At 42.6% G+C, this 21,139-nt stretch overlaps 1 protein-coding gene across 2 annotated transcripts; it reads left to right on the forward strand.

Annotated features, from left to right (window-relative positions):
• Positions 1-1,554: 1,554 nt before the first annotated feature.
• On the forward strand, positions 1,555-20,501 carry TRA2B (transformer 2 beta homolog). Of its 2 annotated transcripts, none has more exons than XM_082260904.1 (9): positions 1,555-1,701; positions 12,540-12,685; positions 12,783-12,954; positions 14,942-15,130; positions 16,260-16,375; positions 17,642-17,731; positions 19,003-19,050; positions 19,434-19,507; positions 20,228-20,501. In XM_082260904.1, the coding sequence occupies exons 1-9, from the start codon at positions 1,666-1,668 to the stop codon at positions 20,236-20,238; spliced, it is 882 nt and encodes a 293-aa protein (XP_082117030.1). In that variant the 5' UTR covers positions 1,555-1,665; the 3' UTR covers positions 20,239-20,501. The 2 variants fall into 2 exon arrangements, with proteins under 2 accessions (XP_082117030.1, XP_082117031.1); XM_082260905.1 differs by having other exon boundaries at positions 12,783-12,945.
• Positions 20,502-21,139: the final 638 nt, after the last annotated feature.

The following is a 21,139-nucleotide window of genomic DNA, read 5'->3' on the forward strand; positions in this document are numbered from 1 at the left end:
CGAGATCGCATGTAATTCGGAGCGCACTGCTCCTTCATTACATGCGATCTCATGTGCGGATGCGAGTTCAGCCATATACTTTGTATGGCTGAATTCGCAGCCCATCCGCAGCAAACTCGCACATGAGGCTTTTTTTGAGCCGCATCAGAATCGGATCGCACAGTGGTTCACACTTGTGCGATCCGATTCTGTGCGAACTTGCAGATCGCACTGCGATATGCGATCGCAACTGGGGGTGTGGTTAACCTCTAATTGACACCCCCTGCGTATTGCATATGGCAGTGTGAACTGCCAGATGTGCGGATGCAATGCGGGAACACGCTGCATATTCGCAGCGTTCCCGCATCGCACAAGTGTGAACCGGCACTAACACCCCCAGATCAGTTTGCAGTGCGAACTGTGAATTCAGACAGGAATCAGATCATATGGGTGTGAACACCCATGCGATCCGATTCCAGTGCGGGAAAAAAAGGTTCCTGCAGCATTTTCGTGCAAATGCAATGCGAGTATGGCTAAATTTGCATCGCACAAAACAATGCATGTGGTGCGGATCACTTGGGATGTCTGTGTTCACAATAGTGAACCCAGGCTTACCGACACTTTTAAAACTATTTTGGGAACTTGTGACACTAATATAGTGATCAGTGCTAAAAATATAAAGTCATTGTACTAATGACACTGAGTGGGAAGGGGGTAACATCAGGGGCGATCAAAGGGTTAACTGTGTGCCTAGCCAGTGTTTTAATGTAGTGGGGGGAGTGCTTTTACTAGTGGAAGGCATGGATCTGTGCCCCTGCTTTGCATTAACATAGGATCCATGCCTTCTGTACTGACAGATCGGCAATCTGTCTTGTTTAGCTGATCAGCTCCCACTGTGTAAAATGACGCCGGCGGTACGCACTTAAGCCAGGTACTTGGTAGTGCAGGATCACAAATATACATAGCGTCGCCGCCCTGTAGCAGTAAAACTGCTAATGTGCGACCAGCAACTTGTTAAAGTATAACTAAGGGCACAACTTTTTTTTTTTTGGATGGAGTGGAGAAGGATTAGAATACCTATTAGGTTTTTATTGCTGTTAGGAAGATTCACCTTCACTATTTACCTTGTTTACCATTATCGTTGAAAGTGAAAGTAAAAGAAAATCCCAAATTTTAGAGTGTCTCCAAAAAAAAGTAATAGAGGGAAAATCCTCCAATGGGGACACTAGTTTGGGTGATCCGCAAGGAATACCCCACATTTTCAGGGATTTCCTCTCACTTCCTGTTTGATTATGGGACAGGAAGTGAAGAGAAATGTCTGCTATGGGACACAGATGAGGGAAAAAAAATCTGACTGGGATTATAACCCTCCCTTAGTTTTCTCCAAAATGAAAAAAAAAATGTTTCCTATAGTTCTACTTTAAAAAATGACGGTGTAAATAAAATAGACTGCTAGATAGCATTAGTGCACAATACATAACGATTACACGGAAGCCCATAGGGCAGCAGTAACAAAGGGGAGGAGATAACAGGAAGAGCAGTGAACGAGGGCGCTGATAGGACGGCAGGGAGGAGGTGGGAGGAGTGGAAGGCTTTCCTCAATCTCCCCGCTTATTATCGCGCCGTCTTGAGCAGGCTCGTGTCTTTGGGCTCCGGTTCGCGGCTGGGTGACATCGAACAGCGAAGATGAGCGACAGCGGGGAGCAGAATTATGCCGATCGGGTTAGTAATGAGTGCGTGTGGACGGCGTGTACAACCTCAGTCCGGATGGGATCTCTGCTGTACGGAGAGATTTCGATGCTGACTGGAGATATCCTGGTCCGGATATCCGTGTGGTGGGCGGCTAATCCCGGAGAGGGGATCGCCTGTGTAGTCCCAGGCCTGAGCGCGGACCGGTGTGGTCGGTGTTTCCTGTGGTGATGATCCGGTGAGGTGTATTGGGGATCGGGGAGGGCTCGGTGCGGAGGCGAGGCCGGCTGTGTGATGTGGGGAAGTCCGCCGCCATTTTGTGTGCTGAGCGGACATAAGATGGCTCCTCGGTGCGCCGACATGGCGGAGTGCCGGGACTCCTCCACCGGGGGAAATAGAGAGGCCTTGCCTACTGCTACCCCCCCCCCCCCCAATACTACATTTTACAATACACTGAGTTACTAAAGAGAACTGTATATCTAGTTATGTGTAGAGTGGGGAATATTAGAACTTCCGGCTTTCTGAGGCTTTGTTGTGGAGATTTCCTGTCACACTGACCACCATTCCCCCAGACAGGAAGTGAGGGAAGTTTAGGTTATGGTGCCTATATATTCGATTAAAAAATTCTTCAAAACGTTTCTTCGTTTTCTGTCCAGTTAATGGACACAAACTGAAAGTTGTGACGTTTTTGAGTAGAAAAAAAATGAAGTTTGGAAAACTTGCCGAATGGCTGATAGGTTCTAGTGGGGGAAAAAAAGTATTTGGAAAACTTTTGAAAAAAAAAAAAAGTATTTGGAAAACTTTTCCCGAACGGCTAATAGGTTGCGGTTTCTTGACCCCCGGTAAAAATCTGATACTGCGCATGTATTACCCTGAAGCAAAAAAAACGAATGAGAAACTCAGTCATGTCTGTTGACCAGTCATTTGAAACCTGCTCATTACATGGGGGCAATATGGTTTTCTTTCATGTTTGGTTTTTCAAAACCCAAGTTCAAAAATTTTTTTCGACTGGTGTATGGCGAGCATTATGCAGCCCCGGATAGTGGAGAAATCCTTGCTAATCCTTCTCTACCTTACTGAGGGAAGGAATGTCTGTGGTGTTGAATTCCCCCTCACTTCCTGTTTGGAAAAATGGCAGCAGGCCAGGAAGTGAGGGGAAAGTCTCTAATGGCACTTTTCCACTGCAAGTACCGGCTCGGCCCTGCTTGGCCTGGTTTGCTTTTCCACTGCTGGTACCGCATGGTACGGTGTTGGAACGGTTCGGTGCGGTATGATTTCCTTTTCCACTAAAGTAGTACTAAAGTTAACGGGGTGGGTGGGATTCTCTGACCAATCAGTGGCTAGTAGTGACTGCATGCAAAGGATTGTGGGATATGGTACCTCTTGGAACCACAATCGAGGTGGTACTGTTTTTGAGAGCCGTACTGTCCGGTTCCATGCAGTGGAAAAGCGCCACCGTTCCTACACCGTACCATGCGGTACCAGCAGTGGAAAAGCACAAAAGCGAGCCGAACCGTTTGGTTCCATGAAGTGGAAAAGCACCATAAGGGCCCGTTCACACCATAGAAATGCAGTCTAGATGCCTTCCAAATGCTTTTCTGCATGCATGTTTTTGATGCGTTCCCAGTGCATTTTTTTTAACCTTTCTTTTTCTTAACCTTAAGAGCCAGTTCACACCATAAACAGTCTGGATGTGTTCCCAATGCTTTTCTGCATGCATGTTTTTGATGCGTTCAAGTTCATTTTTTCTTTTTTAACCTTGCTTTTTCCCATTCACACCATAGAAACGCAGTCTAGATGCCTTCCAAATGCTTTTCTGCATGCATGTTTGATGCGTTCCAGTACATTTTTTTTTTAACCTTGCTTTTTCCTGTTCACACCATGGAAACTCAGTCTAGATGCCTTCCAAATGCTTTTCTGCATGCATGTGTTTGATGAGTTCCCAGTGCATTTTTTTTTTAACCTTGCTTTTTCTTAACATTAAGAGCCAGTTCACACCATAAACAGTCTGGATGCGTTCCAAATGCTTTTCTGCATGCATGTTTTTGATGCGTTCCATTGCATTTTTTTTCCCTCACTTTTTTCTTAGAGGTTGTAAACCTCAGGAAAAAAAAATTAAAGGAAAACCCTGAAAGACAAAGGCATAATGAGCTAGTACGCATCGCATTCTAGCTCATTATGAAATACTTACCTTAGAACGAAGCCCCAGCAGTGCCGCCCGCTCACTGGTTACACAGCAGACCTTTACGGCCGTCCTTCCTGGTTCGCGTCCTCTGGAAATCTTATTGGCCGGAGGCGTGATGACATCACTCCCGCACGTAGGACCCCCACCATTTACGGTACAGGGCTCTGAAGGAATGGCACGGGTGGACGTTCCTTCAGAGCGCGTGTGCCGATGTCATCGGCTGCATGTAATGTAAATATATCCTAAACGGTGCAAGTATAGGAGATATTTTACAGTACCTATAGGTAAGCCTTTATTATAGGCTTACCTATAGGCAAAAGTCATTAAGGGGGTTTACAACCTCTTTAACCTTAAGGGCCAGTTCACACCATAGAAACGGTCTGCATGAGTTCAAGATGCTTTTCTGCATGCATGTTTTTGATGTGATCCTGTTTTTTTGTAGTCCAGTGCATTTTGTCCCTTATTTTTTTCTCCCCCTAAATAAGGACGTGTTCCAGTGCATTCCAGTGTGTTTTACTACATTCCAGTGCAGAAAAAATGCAGCGTGTTCTACTTTTTATTTCAGTAGAAAAAAAAATGCACTGGACTGCATGTGGTGTGAACTGGCCCTAAAGGCCTGCGCACGATCAGAAATGTGTTCTGATAAATACTGATTTTGAAGCGATCGTACGATAATCTGATCGCTAGTACACAGCTTTTCGAGAGCAGATTATGGCAACTTCATATTTTGTTGAGCAATATAATTCCTTCCAAATTTTTATTCTTCTGTACAAGAATTTAACTGTTCATGCTAGTGATGCACCGATTATCGGCCGAAAATGAGCCTATCCCATTTCGGCCGATAATGGGTTAACAATGCCGAAATTAATGGGCGCCGTGAGAAAGGAGGAGGGCGCAGCGCAGGTTTAAAAAGTCCCACCTCTGGCCGGCCGCCCGCCTCTCAATGATGTCCCTACTACTACAATCTCTGTGTATGAATGAAGTGGCACACCGGGCGGGAGCGGGCGAGCGGCCGTTAATAGCTGTAACTATGTGAGCCTTCACTTCCCTGTCAGCGGGACTGTGTGTATGAATGAACTGACCTGACACCGGGCGGGGGGAGCGGCCGCTAATAGCTGTAACTATGTCAGCCTTCACTTCCCTGTCATGCGGGTATCTCCTCTGACAGGGAAGTGAAGCGCTCACGTAGTTATATCTATTAGCTCCCGCCTGGTGTGTCAGTTCATTCATACACAGATCGTAGTAGTGACATCACCGGGAGGCGGGCCCCGGCCAGAGGCGCTTCTTTTGACTGAAGGACACCGGAGGAACATTCAGCAGAGTGACAGTAAGGAGATTGAATCGGGGTGGGGAGGGACGCTGAGCCAGAGGGGGGATGGTGTACTGCCGAGGGGGGCGCTGAGGCAGCTTAACAATGGTATTAGTATTATGCAGCATGAGGGGGTTAATGTATTGCCACTGCTGGTCACTGATGCATTAGTGACCGACCAGTGGCAGTTAATTAACCCCTTTGTGCTGCATTAGTGCAACCAGTATCAGTGCAACCAGTGTTAATTAACACTGATACTGGTTGCACTAATGCAGCACAAAGGGGTTAATTAACTGCCACTGGTCGGTCACTAATAGATGAGTGACCAGCAGTGGCTATACATTAACCCCCCTCATGCTGCATAATACCAATGGTAAATAAATTAACCTCTTGCCAACCCATCACAGTACATATACTGTGACAGGGTGGCAGCGACAGGTGTACGTCGCTACCTGTTTTTGGTGTATGCCCCTCTTCTACCTATTTTACAATTTTTTGGGGGAAAAAGTCATTTTCGGTTTTGGTTTTCGGCCAAGGGCGTCCTGCATTTTCGGTTTCGGCCCAGAATTTTCATTTCGGTGCATCCCTAGTTCATGCAAAAGCGAGCGATCGTTCGATAATCTCATCTTATACTAGGCGTAACAGAGCCCCATATAGCTGAGAAATCTTCTCTAATCCTTCCCTACTTTAGTTAGGAATCTACATTTCGGTTTGTGTTAAATTCACCTCACTTAAGGTAGAACTATGGGCAAAACTTTTTTGGATAGAGCAAGGGAGGGTTCTAACTCCTGTAGGGTTATTTTTGCCCTCTGTATTCCATTGGGGTGATTTTTCTTCACTTCCTGTCCCCTAGCCAAACATTAAATGAGGGGAAATCCCTGCAATTTAAGGGAATCTCTTGGGGACCCCAGATCATCTGAACCAGTGTCCCAATTGGAAGATCTATTCCTTTCCTGGTCGACAAACCCATTAGGGATTTTTTACTTTCACATTTAATGATAATGGTAAACTGGACAAATAGAGGGTGGTGAATCTCCTTAAAGTGGAGTTCCACCCATTTTCGTAACTTTAGATCTATGTAATCCCCTTTAAAACTACTTTTACCAATGGAAACTTTTTTTTTTTTTTTTTGCTAGTAAATACCTTTCTGCTTTATTCCTCCTCTCCTCACTTCCGGGTCTGATCAGCGATGACGTCACTCGGCGATTCGCAGTGTGTGCTGGGATGTATTCCATTCCAGAAATCTCGCAGTATTATCCAGGAGCTGATCTGTACTGTGTGTATTCAAGCCGTGACCTGCCCCGCCCCCACCCCGCCTCCTCTCAGTGAGTTGTACTGTATGCAATGTAATCAGGACGTGCTCTGCCCCGCCACCGCCCCCTCTCAGTGAGCTCAGTAAGGATATAATGCCTTCAGTCCTCGCTCACTGAGAGGAGGCGGGGCAGAGAACGGCCTGAATACAATGCATACAGTACAACTCACTGAGAGGAGGCGGGGCAGAGAACGGCCTGAATACAATGCATACAGTACAACTCACTGAGAGGAGGCGGGGCAGAGAACGGCCTGAATACAATGCATACAGTACAACTCACTGAGAGGAGGCGGGGCAGGCACGGCTCAGTACAGCTCAGCTCCTGGGTAATACTGTGAGTTTTCTGGAATGGAATACATCCCAGCACATGCTGCGAATCGCAGAATGACGTCATCGCCGATCGGACCCGGAAGAGAGGAGAGGAGGAATAAAGCAGAAATTAAGGTATTTACTAGCAAAAAAAAGTTTCCATTGGTAAAAGCCGTTTTTTAAAGGGGATTGCATACATCTATGTAATCCAACCTATTAAAAATGGGTGGAACTCTGCTTTAATGGAGGCACAGACAGCAATCAAAACTGTTAGGTGTTCTAATCCCTCTCCACTCCATCCAAAAACTTAAAAAAACATTTTTCCTTTTAGTTATACTTTAACGTCTGGTAACATTAGCAGGACAGGAAGTGAACGGAAAACGCTGAATTCACACTGACTTGCAGTAAAATGCAGGGGGGATGGATGTACATTTCCATCCATTTTATGTGCTTACCACATTTTGCATGTTTCCTGTGACGTCACATCCTGTTCGCAGGTTAAGGACAAAATGAATGCTAAGGCAGTTTTTGTTTTTATTCTTGCCCTGCATTGAAGTGCATTTTACACATTGCATTAAAATGCACAGGTTGCATTTTTATACAACATGGGTTATATAGCAGCATTGTAGTTTAAATGGAACACACAAAAAAAAAGTTTTCCAAGAAGTGAGCTAAAACACAGGTCAATGCACTAGTGTGAATTGGCAATTACGGAGCCCCAGAAACCTGAGAAATCCTTCCCCTGCTTTACTGAGCAGTAATATTCAATTTCTATTACCCGACATCTGGGACATGCAGATCCGAGCACTGGCCCAGAAGTTTTTTCTTTTTACACATTTAGCCCTGCTAATGGTCAGCTCTTTTAAAACCAATCTGAGTGGCTAACTAGCCGCTGGATCACTTTTACAAGCAGACAGATGGGGTGTCTCCTCCTCTTGCTGCCTTCCCATCCCAACAGGACACTTGATTGACCACCTGGCTAATCATAGAGGCGAACAAAAGACCTGAACTGCTTTTCAAGCCTCTGATACAGGAAACGAGAAGCAAAGAGTGTGCATTACTTTTGGTTTCCTCGGATGTAAATGGTGCCATTTTTTAAAATGGAGAGCATTTGGTCACACCAATTTTGGTGTACCTTTGGAAAAACCACTGCCCAAATACCTCGACATGAGAAAAAAATTGCAACATCCACCATTTTATTCATTTTATGACCTTAGCTTTGTTTATGGTTGAGCTGTTACCTGGTTGGCTATGGCTAGCTTTGGTAATTTTTTTCTGCTTGTTTTTTTTTTTTCCCCACCCCTCATGTTTAACATTGCTTTGGGACATCCCAATGGTTAATCAGAATCAGGAGCTGTCGTCAATGAACAAAAAAGAAAATGGGATTTTTGTCTTACCGTAAAATCAATTTCTCAGATGTTCATTGATGGACGCAGCACCCACCCCTCTGTGGAGCTGGCTTTCTTCTGACACTGCTTGTAACAAAATGAGTGCCTATAGCTGAGTGGGTGTATACCTCCTGGGACTGCTCATAGGTGTAGTCAAGCTTTTTCCTGCCTATTGTCCTACTCCTGTAGGGGGTAATATAACCCAATGGTTAAGAATCAGGAGCTGTGTCCGTCAACAAGCATCAAAGAAATGGGTTTTATGGTAAAGTCAAAAATCCCATATTGCTAAGGCCCTCTAAATTCATTCCTAGCACCTCTTCCCCCTGCATGTACAAATTTAGGAGAATTGAAAAATGTATTTGATTTTAGTAATTTAGAAGTGTGTGTGTGTTTCATCCATTCCCCCTCCCCTACAAATGAAAGGCAAAGTATGTAGTGGTGCGCCGAAATTTCGGCCACCAAAATTTTCTGCTAAAAATGGGCTTATTCTATTTCGGCCGAAAATGGGTTAAAAATGCTGATACTAAAGATGGCTGCCACGGGCGCAGTGCAGGTTTCAAAAGACTCGCCTCTGGTCGGCGGCCCGCCTCCCGCTGATATCACTACTACTACGATCTGTGCATGAATGAACTAACCGACCCGGTGGGCGGGCGAGCAGCCGCTAATAGCTGTAACTAAGTAAGCGCTTCAATTCCCTATCGGCGGGTATCTCCACTGACAGGGAGGTGAAGCGCCCACTTAATTATAGCTATTAGCGGCCGCTCGCCGAGTCTGTTCATTCATGTACAGATCGTAGTAGTAGTGACATCACCGGGAGGCGGGCCGCCGTCTTTTGCAAGGAAGAACACCGGAAAGCAGAGAGTAAGGAGACTGCATCATTGGGATGGGGAGGGACGCTGAGGCAGGGGGGAGGGACGCTGAGGTGAGGTTACTAATGGTATTAGTATTATGCAGCATGAGGGGGTTAATGTATTGCCACTGCTGGTCACTGGTGCATTAGTGACTGACCAGTGGCAGTTAATTAACCCCTTTGTGCTGCATTAGTGCAACCAGTATCAGTGCAACCAGTGTTAACACTGATACTGTTTGCACTAATGCAGCACAAAGGGGTTAATTAACACTGATACTGGTTGCACTAATGCAGCACAAAGGGGTTAATTAACTGCCACTGGTCGGTCACTAATGCATCAGTGACCAGCTGTGGCAATACATTAACCCCTTTGTGCTGTATTAGTGCAACCAGTATCAGAGGGATCGTTCTGCAGATCGCTCCATCTCTGCTCTGTGTGCAGAGACAGAGCTGTTAGGTTCCTGCTGTCCTCTATGGGCAAGATCGGATGAGAATGGACCTCCTGTCTATTCTCATCCAATCCCATCTGATCCGATCCTCCAGACGGATGGAAAATAGGGTTTCCATGCGTCTGGATTTCACGGACCGGATCGGATAGCAGCGGGTATCAGCAGAGATTTCTCCGCTGACACTCGCTGCCCCATAGGGATGCATTGAGCATCGAATCGGGTCCCCCTGAAAAACTGACATTGGATCGCCCGTGTGAAAGGGGCCTTAAAGAAGTTGTAAACCCATGAACGTTTTTTTTCTTGTAACCTGAAAGAGAAACGCATAATGAGCTAGTATGCATCGCATACTAGCTCATTATGAAATACTTACCTAAGAACGAGCCCCCGCCGTGCCGCTCACTCACCTGTATGACGGGCGACATGTCCAGTCTTCCGGGATCGCGGCATCCGGCTATCTGATTGGCCGGAGCCGCGGTGACGTCACTCCTGAGCACGCGTGCGGGAGCCGACGGTCAGGACACGGGGCTCTGAAGAAACGGCACCAGCAGCCGTTCCTTTTAGAGCGCATGCGCCAGTGATGTCACTGGCTGCATGAAAGGTAAATATCTCCTAAACGGTACAAGTTTAGGAGATATTTACAGTACCTATAGGCAAGTGTCAGAGGAGGGTTTACTTCCTCCTTAAACATTTAAAAAATAAATACAATTTCTTGCTATTCTGCTTGTGGATAGCAGAGTCCCCTTTTAGCAGTTTGGGTCAGCTTTAGTCTCCATTCAGAGAATTTTTGCAGAAACACTTTTTTTTTTAAACATGGGTCCTATGAAACGCGTCCACACCAGTGCATTTTTGGAAGGGGACAGACTTTTTGGTTCAGTAGACTTCAATGGTGAAGCTGCAGAAAAGCATGTAGTGCATTATTTGACACTTTTTTTTTTTTTTAAAGCCAGAGAATCCAGTGGCTTTGACTATACTATTACATTATGTAACAATGCACATTAACACATGTGCCTCTTTATTACATGGGGAAAAAAAATGTATCTATGTTGCTAGGTTAGTCATTGTTAAGTTTAGAAAGTAACTGGACATTCTTTCGGCAAGCTCTGTCAAGAAATGCATGCTTTTCACCACACCCAGAGCCTGTGCGTCTGAGAAAAACCTTAGAGGCCCGGTCATCAGATTCTTTTCAGATTCTTTATTTTGACGACAATCTTCCTATGACATGGCTTTGCATTACTTTTTATGTGCATGTTGGTTACCTGTAAAAAGCTTCCCTTGTGCGATGAAAATGCTTGTGGGTGACTTCAAACTGACTCAAGTGGCACCATATAGTATTTCTCTTCACTCTTCCCCTGGTTGCTACAAAAAGGTCATAAAATAAAGCCTAAGGGGGGCTATGATAAAGCATCAAAGGCAAAATGAGGCTATTCCTATATAGGTTATGGTTTTCTCAGCCAGTTTATGAACATAACATGCATGGAAAGGCTCCTTCAGCTTCTCTGAAACTATTAACGCTAAACTTCAGGAAAACTAAATACAGAAGAAATGTGAGGATTTTTTTTCCTGCTAGAATTGCACTGTTGGGTAATGGATCTCTCAATGACCTCCCCCCCCCCCCCCCCCCCCCCCCGATACACAACAGTTCAGCAATACAGCCTGGGCTAGGCCCCGTCGGCACACTGCATAATAATAGGACCCAGTTTGGCTCCCAAACAAAGAAAATTAATAGGCAGTGAACCGAGCTGATGTAAGGGGTCTATTAACCCCAAGTGTTGATACTCTGTGGTGCCATTCACTTCAGATGGCACCCCAACACACCTCATCGGTGCACTTGCATTGCAGCAAATTACTGTGTGGGGGTATTTTTTTTAGAGTCTTAGGGACTCCTTCCAGCATTCTCTGGTACTATAGTTTGGCTTTGGCAGTTGGCATAACAAAATTGCCGGATACTTTCTCCAGAACTGAAAATTAAACTTTTTTGGGGGGAACCAGATACAACTTCCTGACCCCTTGATATGGCCTTATTGATTGGCCCAAGGCCTATGCAGGGTAATGAAATTTGTGTGAGATAAAGCCAAGTCGTCTGTTCTACCCACCAGTACGTACCCATTCATAACGGAAATGTCAGTGGACCTCAATTATAATATTTTTTGGTCTTAGTTTTGCGAAATACCCATTTTTGGCAGTTGTAATTATGAGTTGCTGGCATACAGAATTTGTGTGTGTATATATACATATATTGTATGCAAGTAGGCCTTCAAGCCTGCAGAAATTGTATCCATTTTTTTTTTTCAGGCAGGTTTCTATTATGAAAAGTGTAAGGGTTTTTTTCTTTTTTTTGATTGGAGTTAAAATTCTCAAATATATCTAATTAGATAAAAGATTACATTACAATTTAAACTGTCTAAATATGAAAGACAAATCAGATGATTTGACGTTTAGGTATATTTTCTTTCTTTCGTGTTTTAACACTTTTCACAGAGTTTTGATCCTGAAGAATTTAAACTCCATCCTGTTCTTTTTCTGTTAAGGTTAAAATTGAAGAAGGAAAATACAGAAGTCGTCATTTGACACGTTTTTTAAATGAGAATTATTTGAAGCTCAGAAATAAGTGAAGCTGAATTTGAAAAAAAACTATGCATGCTAATTGTCAGAGCTGAAGTCCTACTTGTAGAATATTGAGAATAAGTATGAAGTGGGGAAGATGAAAAAGAAGTCAGAATTTGAATGACTGAAGAAATGAAGAAAGAAATGAAATAAAAAATGAAGTTAAGATAAGAAGTAAACTGGAGTCATAATTCTCTACGCTAAGTAATTACTAGTCTGTTTCTGTGTCCCTGTACATTTTTTCAGAATAAATGCATGCATTATCTGTTTAAGAATGCATACAGGGTAAACAGGGGGAAATTATGTAAATTTAGACACCAAGACATCTTTTATAGACTTATTTAAAAGCGGAGTTTTATTTCAACCTCCACAAAGTTTTTTTTATTTTTTTTTTTTATTTTTATAATATCTATATTAAAAATGTTTTAAGTGTTTTGTAGTAAAAGTGTATCTGTTTGGGTTCAGGAGTCTCGATCTGCTTCAAGGAGCGGCAGTGCTCGTCGATCAGGCAAATCTGCAAGCCATTCCCCGAATCGTTCTCCTGCACGATCAAGGTCTAAAGAAGGGTCCAGACATTCAAGATCAAAGTCAAGATCTAGGTCTGAATCAAGGTACACATTTACGGACACCTCTGTTTGTACAGAAAAATGTATGAGTTCTTGGTAGAATGTTTCAATCATTCGCCCTTTTTCTTTTCTCTCCTTGTAGATCTAGGTCAAGAAGAAGTTCTCGACGTCATTACACAAGGTCTCGTACTCGTTCAAGGTCTCACAGAAGGTCTAGAAGCCGCTCATATAGTAGAGACTACCGAAGACGTCACAGCCACAGTCGCTCTCCCATGTCAAATCGAAGGCGGCATATAGGGAGTAGAGTAAGTTCGGTATGCTCTTGAATAACCACTTTTCACTACAATACACAAATGTTATGTTAAGTAAAATGTTTCGGGAGTAGAAATATAGGAGTTGCCACTGCTGAGTTGTTTTTTTTTTTTTTTTAAGGGGAAACTGTGGTTGGATAATTTTTATCCTTGCGTTACTTTTTAACCACTTGCCGACCAGCCGCTGCAGTTATACGGCTGCAGGTTCCTGCAAATTGCCGTCCTGTACGGCTGACTGTGGGAGCGATCCTGGTGGCGCACGCACCCACACGTCAGCGGGAAAGACGATCCACGTGGCTGCTCTTGCCGCCGGGCACCCGCAATCTCTCTACCCGTGAAGAAAGGACGGTCTGCTGTTGTAAACATAGCAGACCATTCTCTCAATAATCAACGCAGAGCTCCTGTGTTCCTCCTATTTAGGAATACGGGTCTCTGTATTGATTTCACAAGGCAACACCCCCTAGGCTCACACTTGACCTTTGATTGCCCCTGGGTTAATCCCTTCAAGTGTCATTATTACAGTAGTAACAGTGCATATTTTTAGTACTGATTACTGTAGTAATGTCACTGGTCCCCCCCAAAAATGTTACGGGTCCAATGTTTTTTATATAGCAGAATGAAAAAAAAAAAAAATATATATATATATATATATATATATATATATATATATATATATATATATATATATATATATATATATTTCAAAAATTAAAAATGGCACAGGTGATCAACGCAATTGTATGTTAAAATAACGCAGTGCTGAATCACAAAATATGGCCTGGTCAGGAAGGGGGCAAAATCTTCCGGTCTTAAGTGGATAAAAATACTTTAATTGAGAATTTGTCCAAGACATGTAGCTAAATACATTTTGGCCTAAATATGACAAATTTAATATATTGGATATTTAACAGTCAACGTAGAAAATGACAATTTTTCGCAAAATTTTCGCTTTTTTTTATTAAATATCGCAAAAAAATAAAAAGGGCACAGGTGCTCAAATACCACCAAAAGAAAGCTCTGTTTGGAAAAAAGGGCGTAAATTTTGTTTGGGTACAGCATTGCATGACTGCGCAATTGTCAGTTAAAGTCGCGCAGTGCCAAGTTGAAAAAAGTTAGATTTAGTGATAGTACTACTCTTCTTGCTGGAGGGAGAACTGCAGTACAGCGATTCCACTATTTTGTTAATCTATGGGTTTGGAACCACCATGGCTGTTACTTGATTAGATTACTTTTTTTTTTTAAATCCGTAATTGCATGGGAGGCCAGCTCTGAGGAAGCACAGCCCCTGCCTCAGCCATGATGGCTGCATCCCCACAGATGCAGGCATGGTAAAGACGTGTTGATGGGCTGCAAATGCCAGCATGTTTTTTTTTACATAAGTTTGAGACACTTCTAAGATCATTTAGAATTGATTTCAGTTGACCTACTTCAAGCTGGTTTTGCATTCCCATAGACCTGTGGGTAGAGACCGTTTAACATGAATAAGTTAAAGCCTTTCCCCACTGGTCTTTAGGGCCCTGTTAATGCCTTTCGCAGGAAAGCATACGCAGTTGCAGTGCCATTATTTCTTAATGGCACCCCAAATGCGGAGCGTTGTTTTTTGTTTTTTTTTTTCTTTGCGCTGTGATTCTCGTGACAAAATGCATGAACATCACGGCCTCGCTCAGTGCCAAAATTTGGTACATGAGCTTGTTGTGTGGAGGGAGGCCCAATTAAAATGGAATGGTGCCGCTCCAAAAACACACAAGTGACACTGCAGTGTGTCGGGGGTGTGAACAGGGCCTAATTCCGTGCTGGGGAAAAAAAATTTAAGGCAGACCACAGGCCATAATGGTTACAAGTTCTTTGTTGCCTGTCTGCCTATTTGGTCACCAAATCCACAGTTCAAGCTCCTATATTTCTTTCCTGACAGATTTTGTTTGTCTATTTTCAATGTTTGTATTTGGTGAAAGAGGAGCAGTGCTAAGATGTGAATGTTTTCCCACTGCAGGCAAATCCTGATCCTAACTGCTGTTTGGGCGTGTTTGGCCTAAGTCTTTACACAACGGAGCGAGATCTAAGAGAAGTATTTTCAAAATATGGTCCAATAGCTGATGTATCCATTGTGTATGATCAGCAATCTCGACGTTCCAGGGGTTTCTCGTTTGTCTACTTTGAAAATGTTGAAGACGCAAAGGAGGTGAGAAATGACTGTTGTTGCATGCATGCATGCATGCATGCTGTTTGTCTCACAAGCAATGTAGGTTATGTGGGACTTTAAGTGAGACACCAGCAGGTAATGCCTAGCGTCTCCATCCCTGTATCAGAAAAACTGAAGTTGAAAGGATTAAAAGAGGTGCATGGAAGCCAGCCAGCCCCCAGTCTGATGTACTCACCTCACCCTCCAGTCTACCACCAACCAAGTAGACCTGTCTCGTATAAAGAACAGGGGTTTAGTTGACATGCATTTGCAAATGCATGTGTAAGCTGCAGGGCCACCACACGGCACCCTGTTACCTGCTGTTTGTCTCACTGGGAGCTCTCTCTGTGAAGTTTTACAATAAAAGGTAGTATGTGTGGCTCATAAAACATTGTAAATTCTTCTACTTATTTGGAGCTGATCGCTTATGGAGCAGTGCCTAACATTAGTGGTAATAAAGGCATTTTTGTATTTTATACCGTAAGACTTACCTGGTAGGTACAGTAAATATTTCAAATGTGCACCTTTTTCAGAGATATTTACTTTAGCAGTGTGTCACTGGCGCACTGCATGCCATCCATAGAGCTGTGATGCATGGGCGGCGGAAGTGATGTCTTTGGGGCTTGCCCAGTCAAGTGGCCACAGCCCGTGAATCCAAAAGGAATACCGGGTGAAGATGGAAGCCACATCAAGAGCGACAGCGTACTGCTGGAAGGCTTTGTTCACAGCCAAGTCTTTCATTCATGGAGTTAATTTGCATCTAGAAGTGTAGTGTGTGGTGGGGATTTTCCCCGAAGTAAAGCTTTACCCAGAAGGAAGCTCCTGGTTTACGCCTCATGAGAGATAGATATAGATATATATATATAGATATAGATAGATAGATAGATATATACACACACGGCAAAGAACTAGCATGGGTGAGGACAACGCAGGAACGCAGAAGTGTCCTTTTTTAATAAGTCAGCAGCTTCAGTATTTGTAGTTGTTGACTTTGAATTTTTTTGAGGAGGACTGAAGATTCTCATTCAATGTGGTGGTTTTGCCTGGCCAAATTCATTGTTTGAATTGATATGAAGTAGTAAAACCATCCTCTGCTTTTCAAATCAATGTCATGTGGTAAATCTTTTAGGCAAAAGAACGTGCAAATGGAATGGAACTTGATGGAAGACGCATACGTGTAGATTTCTCAATTACAAAAAGGCCCCACACCCCTACACCAGGAATATACATGGGAAGGCCAACCTAGTGAGTACCTAACCTCTCTATTTATTGAAAGCATGATTTTCTCTATATGTCCTAATGGAAACATTTACCTGGGGGTTGGAAAACTGCATTTAAAAAACAGTGATTGCGATTCTAAAGGCCTCTGTTTTTTTTTTTTTTTTTAATTTATACGGATTTATTGCAATGGTTGCATAGAGCAGCTACTGTCTGCTCCTTCTCTGCGATTGCCCCCATAGCACACCGCTTGCTTTGAAGGACTCTTGCAGTCACACTTCTGAACCCAGGCTGTGTCCATTGACATACACAGCACAACTGTGCCCTGCTCACTGATTTTATCACGGGCAGGAGCTGCATAAAGGGATTAGAACCACCTGTGTGCAACATCTCCCAGATGTCAGCGTGAGGCGAGGAGAGACGATCAGCGGCTCCTCCTCGGGGAGACGAGGACAGGTAATCGGGGCACTGATTACAGAAAAGCGAAAACAGTGCCCACCATCAGCGCCCATAGTGAAGCCTCGTTAGCGCACATCAGCGAAGGAGAAAAATGTATTTCTTTTCAAAATTTACTCACAGAAAAACTTCTTTTTTTTTTTTTTTTTGGAAGAAATAAAAAAACCCAGCGGTGATTAAATACCACCAAAAAGCTCTATTTGTGTGAAAAAAAAAAGTTTTATATGGGTACAGTGTAGCATGATTGTGCAATTGTCCTTCAAAGTGTGAGAGTGCTGAAAGCTGAAAATTGGCCTGGGCAGGAAGGGGGTGAAAGTGCACTGTATTGAAGTTAAAGTAGTTCCAAAGCCTAAACCTTTTTTTTTTTTTTTTTTTTTCTTTGATGCATTAAGATAAATATTTAGGCATCCTGTCACTGGCTTTTCTGAGGCCAGTGGCTCATGCTGCTGTTGATCAGTCAGTGATGGGGCAGGGCAGAGTGTAAATGGGACGCAGACAGCGAGGCTTGGGGGCACTCACCGGGGGGGGGGGGGGCAGCAAGCAGCGCCTGGGGGAACCCAAGAAGAGTGGGTTCAGGGCTGCTCTATTCAATTTCATTGCACAGAGCAAGCAGCAAAGTATAAACCTAAACCGGTTTGTAGAATAATTCTACACTTTTTTCTAATTTTGGAGGGCTGGTAGGCTTATTTTGGAGGAAATGTAACACATTTAGGATACCACTTCTTTTTTTTTTTTTTTTTTTTTTTTTGGTGAGGTGTGAGAAATTTCGATTATATTGAAAAAAATGTTTGCATAAATAGATTCCGCTTCAAAAATGTCTTTGTTCATTTTACCTAGTGGAAGCACACGTCGCAGAGATTATTATGATCGAGGATATGACAGAGGGGGATATGATGACAGAGAATACTACAGTAGATCCTCTTACAGGTTAGTACTGTTACGATTAAAGTAGTACAGTAAACCCCCCGCTCCATCGCGGTTCAGTTTTTGCGGTCCCGGTATATTGCGTTTTTTTTTGTAATGTTGTTTTTACTATATAAATCATTAAATTATTTTTGTGTTTTCCATAGCTCTTGCTATGTCTCTCAGTATCTTTTATGTGTTTAAATTAGTTTCTATTGTTTTAAAAGTGTTTAAAGACCTTAAAATGCTCTTACACGTACAGTGACAGTAAAAAAAGATGTCTACAATGCATTTTAATAGGGTTTTTCTATTTCGCGGATTTTCACTTTTCGCGGCTGGGCCTGGAGCGTAACCCCCGCAATGGAGGGGGGTTTACTGTATTGTGGTTTTTTTTTTTTTTGTTACGGTTAGATTGATAAGGTTTAGCATTCGGTTTTGCCTTAACTTCCACTCAAAGTGGAACTGCACTGGTTCTGATCACCACAAACCAAAAATTCTATTTAATTCATTTGTAGTATTCAAAGCACCCCCCCCCCCCCCCCCCATCAATGTCTCCATGCTTTATTTTGCGGAGAAATCATCATTTTGAAAAACACCCCCTAGCATTTCTGGTTGTGGCCATTTTGAGTAAGGGCAGATGAATCGTATATCCTTTACTTCCTGGAATCCATCTGCCATTAGCTCGTTTGCCTAGGCATGGAAACCAGGAAGTAACTAAAATGTGAAAGTTTAAAACTAAATATATACTAATGTTGGTAGCAGGAGAATTTAAAAACAGTTCATGTTGATTGAGAGTGAAGTTCCACTTTATTTACAAATTGACTTGCTTTTTACTTTAAGTTTTGGCAAATTGTCAGTGCTCATTCACTGTACGTTTTCCATCCTTTGACATCTTCACATGTCATCTTATGCATTGTAGTGATTAACTATCCAGAGAAGTTTGCAGCAGTTAACATTTTCAGGGATGTCATGTCTCCTTATCTCTTTACTGTTCAAGTTAGCGATATACAGGCAAGTTTAGGACTGGTAGCCCATGTATTTCGCCACAGGTGGTCCCCCCCAGTTCAGTGCTTGGTGTGTAGATTAGATTTGGACTTTTTCAGAAGATCAAAACTGTCAGTGGAACCTTTCTGTGTGGGGGTGGGGGGGGCACAACTACAAGCCTTCTCTGCTGTTTAGTGAAACGGTTACATCACCTGACATGGATCATATACAAGCTTACTTTGAATTCTGTAAAAAACATTTTCATCTGGTAATCTATTGCATGTTAACCTTTATTCTACTGTGTATTTCAGAGGTGGCGGAGGGTGGCGTGGTGGACAGGATCGGGACCAGTTTTCTAGGTAACTACTGTCTTCATTATTTTCTCACTGTTTGCCCCTTTTTTGAAATTTTTAATTATACATCTGTTTTACAAACAGAATCCTGTGAAAGGAAAAAAATGGGAGGACCATTCATTCAGTGCAGCTTAGCTGTACTCTGAATATGTGCTTGCTGACGCTATATTTATTACCATTTTGGTCATGTGAGCACCTTTTTTATTTAGTTTGCGGTTTCCAATTTTACTCACCATTTCCGCAGATGCTTATTTTATTTAAGGTGCTGTTTTAAAGTATAACTGATCACAGCTCTTATAATTAAATTTAGGAAAATAATTCTTGACCATGGAACATTAAGTATTTGAAACATCCACATGTATGTAATGTGTATTTATATAATTATTTAGGAGGAGATCTCCCTCACCATACTACAGCCGAGGTGGATATAGATCTCGATCCAGATCACGTTCCTACTCTCCACGTAAGTTTGAAAGCAGGATTTTGGTTGGTTAGGCTTGTGGTCCTGTGGTAGCCTCTTTACTTGGTGTGCCTCATGCAGAGAGGGGGATTTAAAGATGCACTTGTGGCAGTTTTGTTACCTTAGACTAGGGGTTGGCAGTTAATTTACCCAAGGACCCACATGGGAAATGGGCCATTTTGCTTTGGAGCCACTGAGTTTGACAAGCGGCATCACTTGTCACACCCACAGTTCAATTGGGTCGGGCTGTGCAATGCATTCGATTGTAGTGTGGCATTATAGGGTTAAATCGGGTGGTGAGGAGGCAATCTAACCTGCCTGTAAAATGCATTGTGACCGAAAGAGCCTGAGATTCTGGACAGCTAGCCCAGGTCTGCCTTGGGCTTTTTTTTTTTTTTGTTTTCCAGATAAAGTTCACTCCAAACTGTATCTCTTATGGCATTAAATTACACACTAGTTTCCCTGCAATATCCCAGTATAGGTATTTTTTGTACAACAGAGGGATACTGGGTGGGGGGATTTGACTTTCAGATTACTAATCCTTCCCTCCCTAAATCTTGGTTTTTGTGGGGGGGGGGGGGGGGGGTTTGTGTATAAAAGATGACATGTTGGCTAATTTTGCTATTCATTTTTTTTTTTTTTTTTTTTTTTTAATGCATTTGTATAATTTCTAGGGAGTTGAACTCCTTGTCTTAAACTAATATATATGTGTTTGGTTTTTAGGTCGATACTGAAAGCTGAATAGATTCAACCATCTGAATTATGAAGCAAATGTTTTTGTGCATACAGTAATGCTTACCAGTGATGTATGTTATAAACAGCTTTTTTTGTGACACAAGTTCTGGTAGTTTTTGTTAATATTTTGTTTTTCTGCTCATGTAGACAAACCCGTGATTTAGATTATGCAGAGGTTTTGCATGTATTTTTTAAATGGTTTGACTTGTGATTACCAATTTTCCTCAAACTACTTTTTAAAAATAAATGTCTTTCAAAAATATTTTTTCTTTATGATCCACTTCACCTTTTATATATTTGCCTATTCCCCCCCCCCCCCCCCAAAAAAAAATAGTTGTGCTGATCACTCAGCATTCGTAAATCAGGGTGATAAAAATCAGTGTGGGCAGAAAGTATTAAATATAATAGGCCTTGGTACCTTCCTAGTGATTTACTTGTGTTCTCATTCACATAATTGTAAATAGGGAAACTCTGTTTCCAAATATGTGCCTAGACTTTCAGGATATGTTGCTTTTTTGCCATTGTGGACTTTGATGTCAAACAACTGCAACTTTAATCTATTTTTTATTTTATTTTTCCAAATGGACGACATTGAAAAATAAAATTGGTTTGTTTTGGTATGGGTAGTGCAAGGTTAAACATCTGTTTGGATGCATCTTTGCATATTAAATTCTTGAAATGCTAAATATTTGCCTTTTTGTAGCAAAATATTTGTATATCATGATCATTAAAAAGCTGCATTACAAATACATCATGTGATAATTGTATCTGAACCCAAAATGCTGTTAGCAATGCCTAAAACAGACCTGTGGCTTAATTTTTATCTCAAACAAGAACAGGGCTGGGTCTAGGTGACTGCACATGGTTTCATTCCTGTAAAGATTTTGAGTTTGCTCCCTG

The sequence above is a fragment of the Pelophylax lessonae genome, assembly GCF_965119305.1.
Source record: "Pelophylax lessonae genome assembly, chromosome: 6".
NCBI lineage: Eukaryota > Metazoa > Chordata > Amphibia > Anura > Ranidae > Pelophylax > Pelophylax lessonae.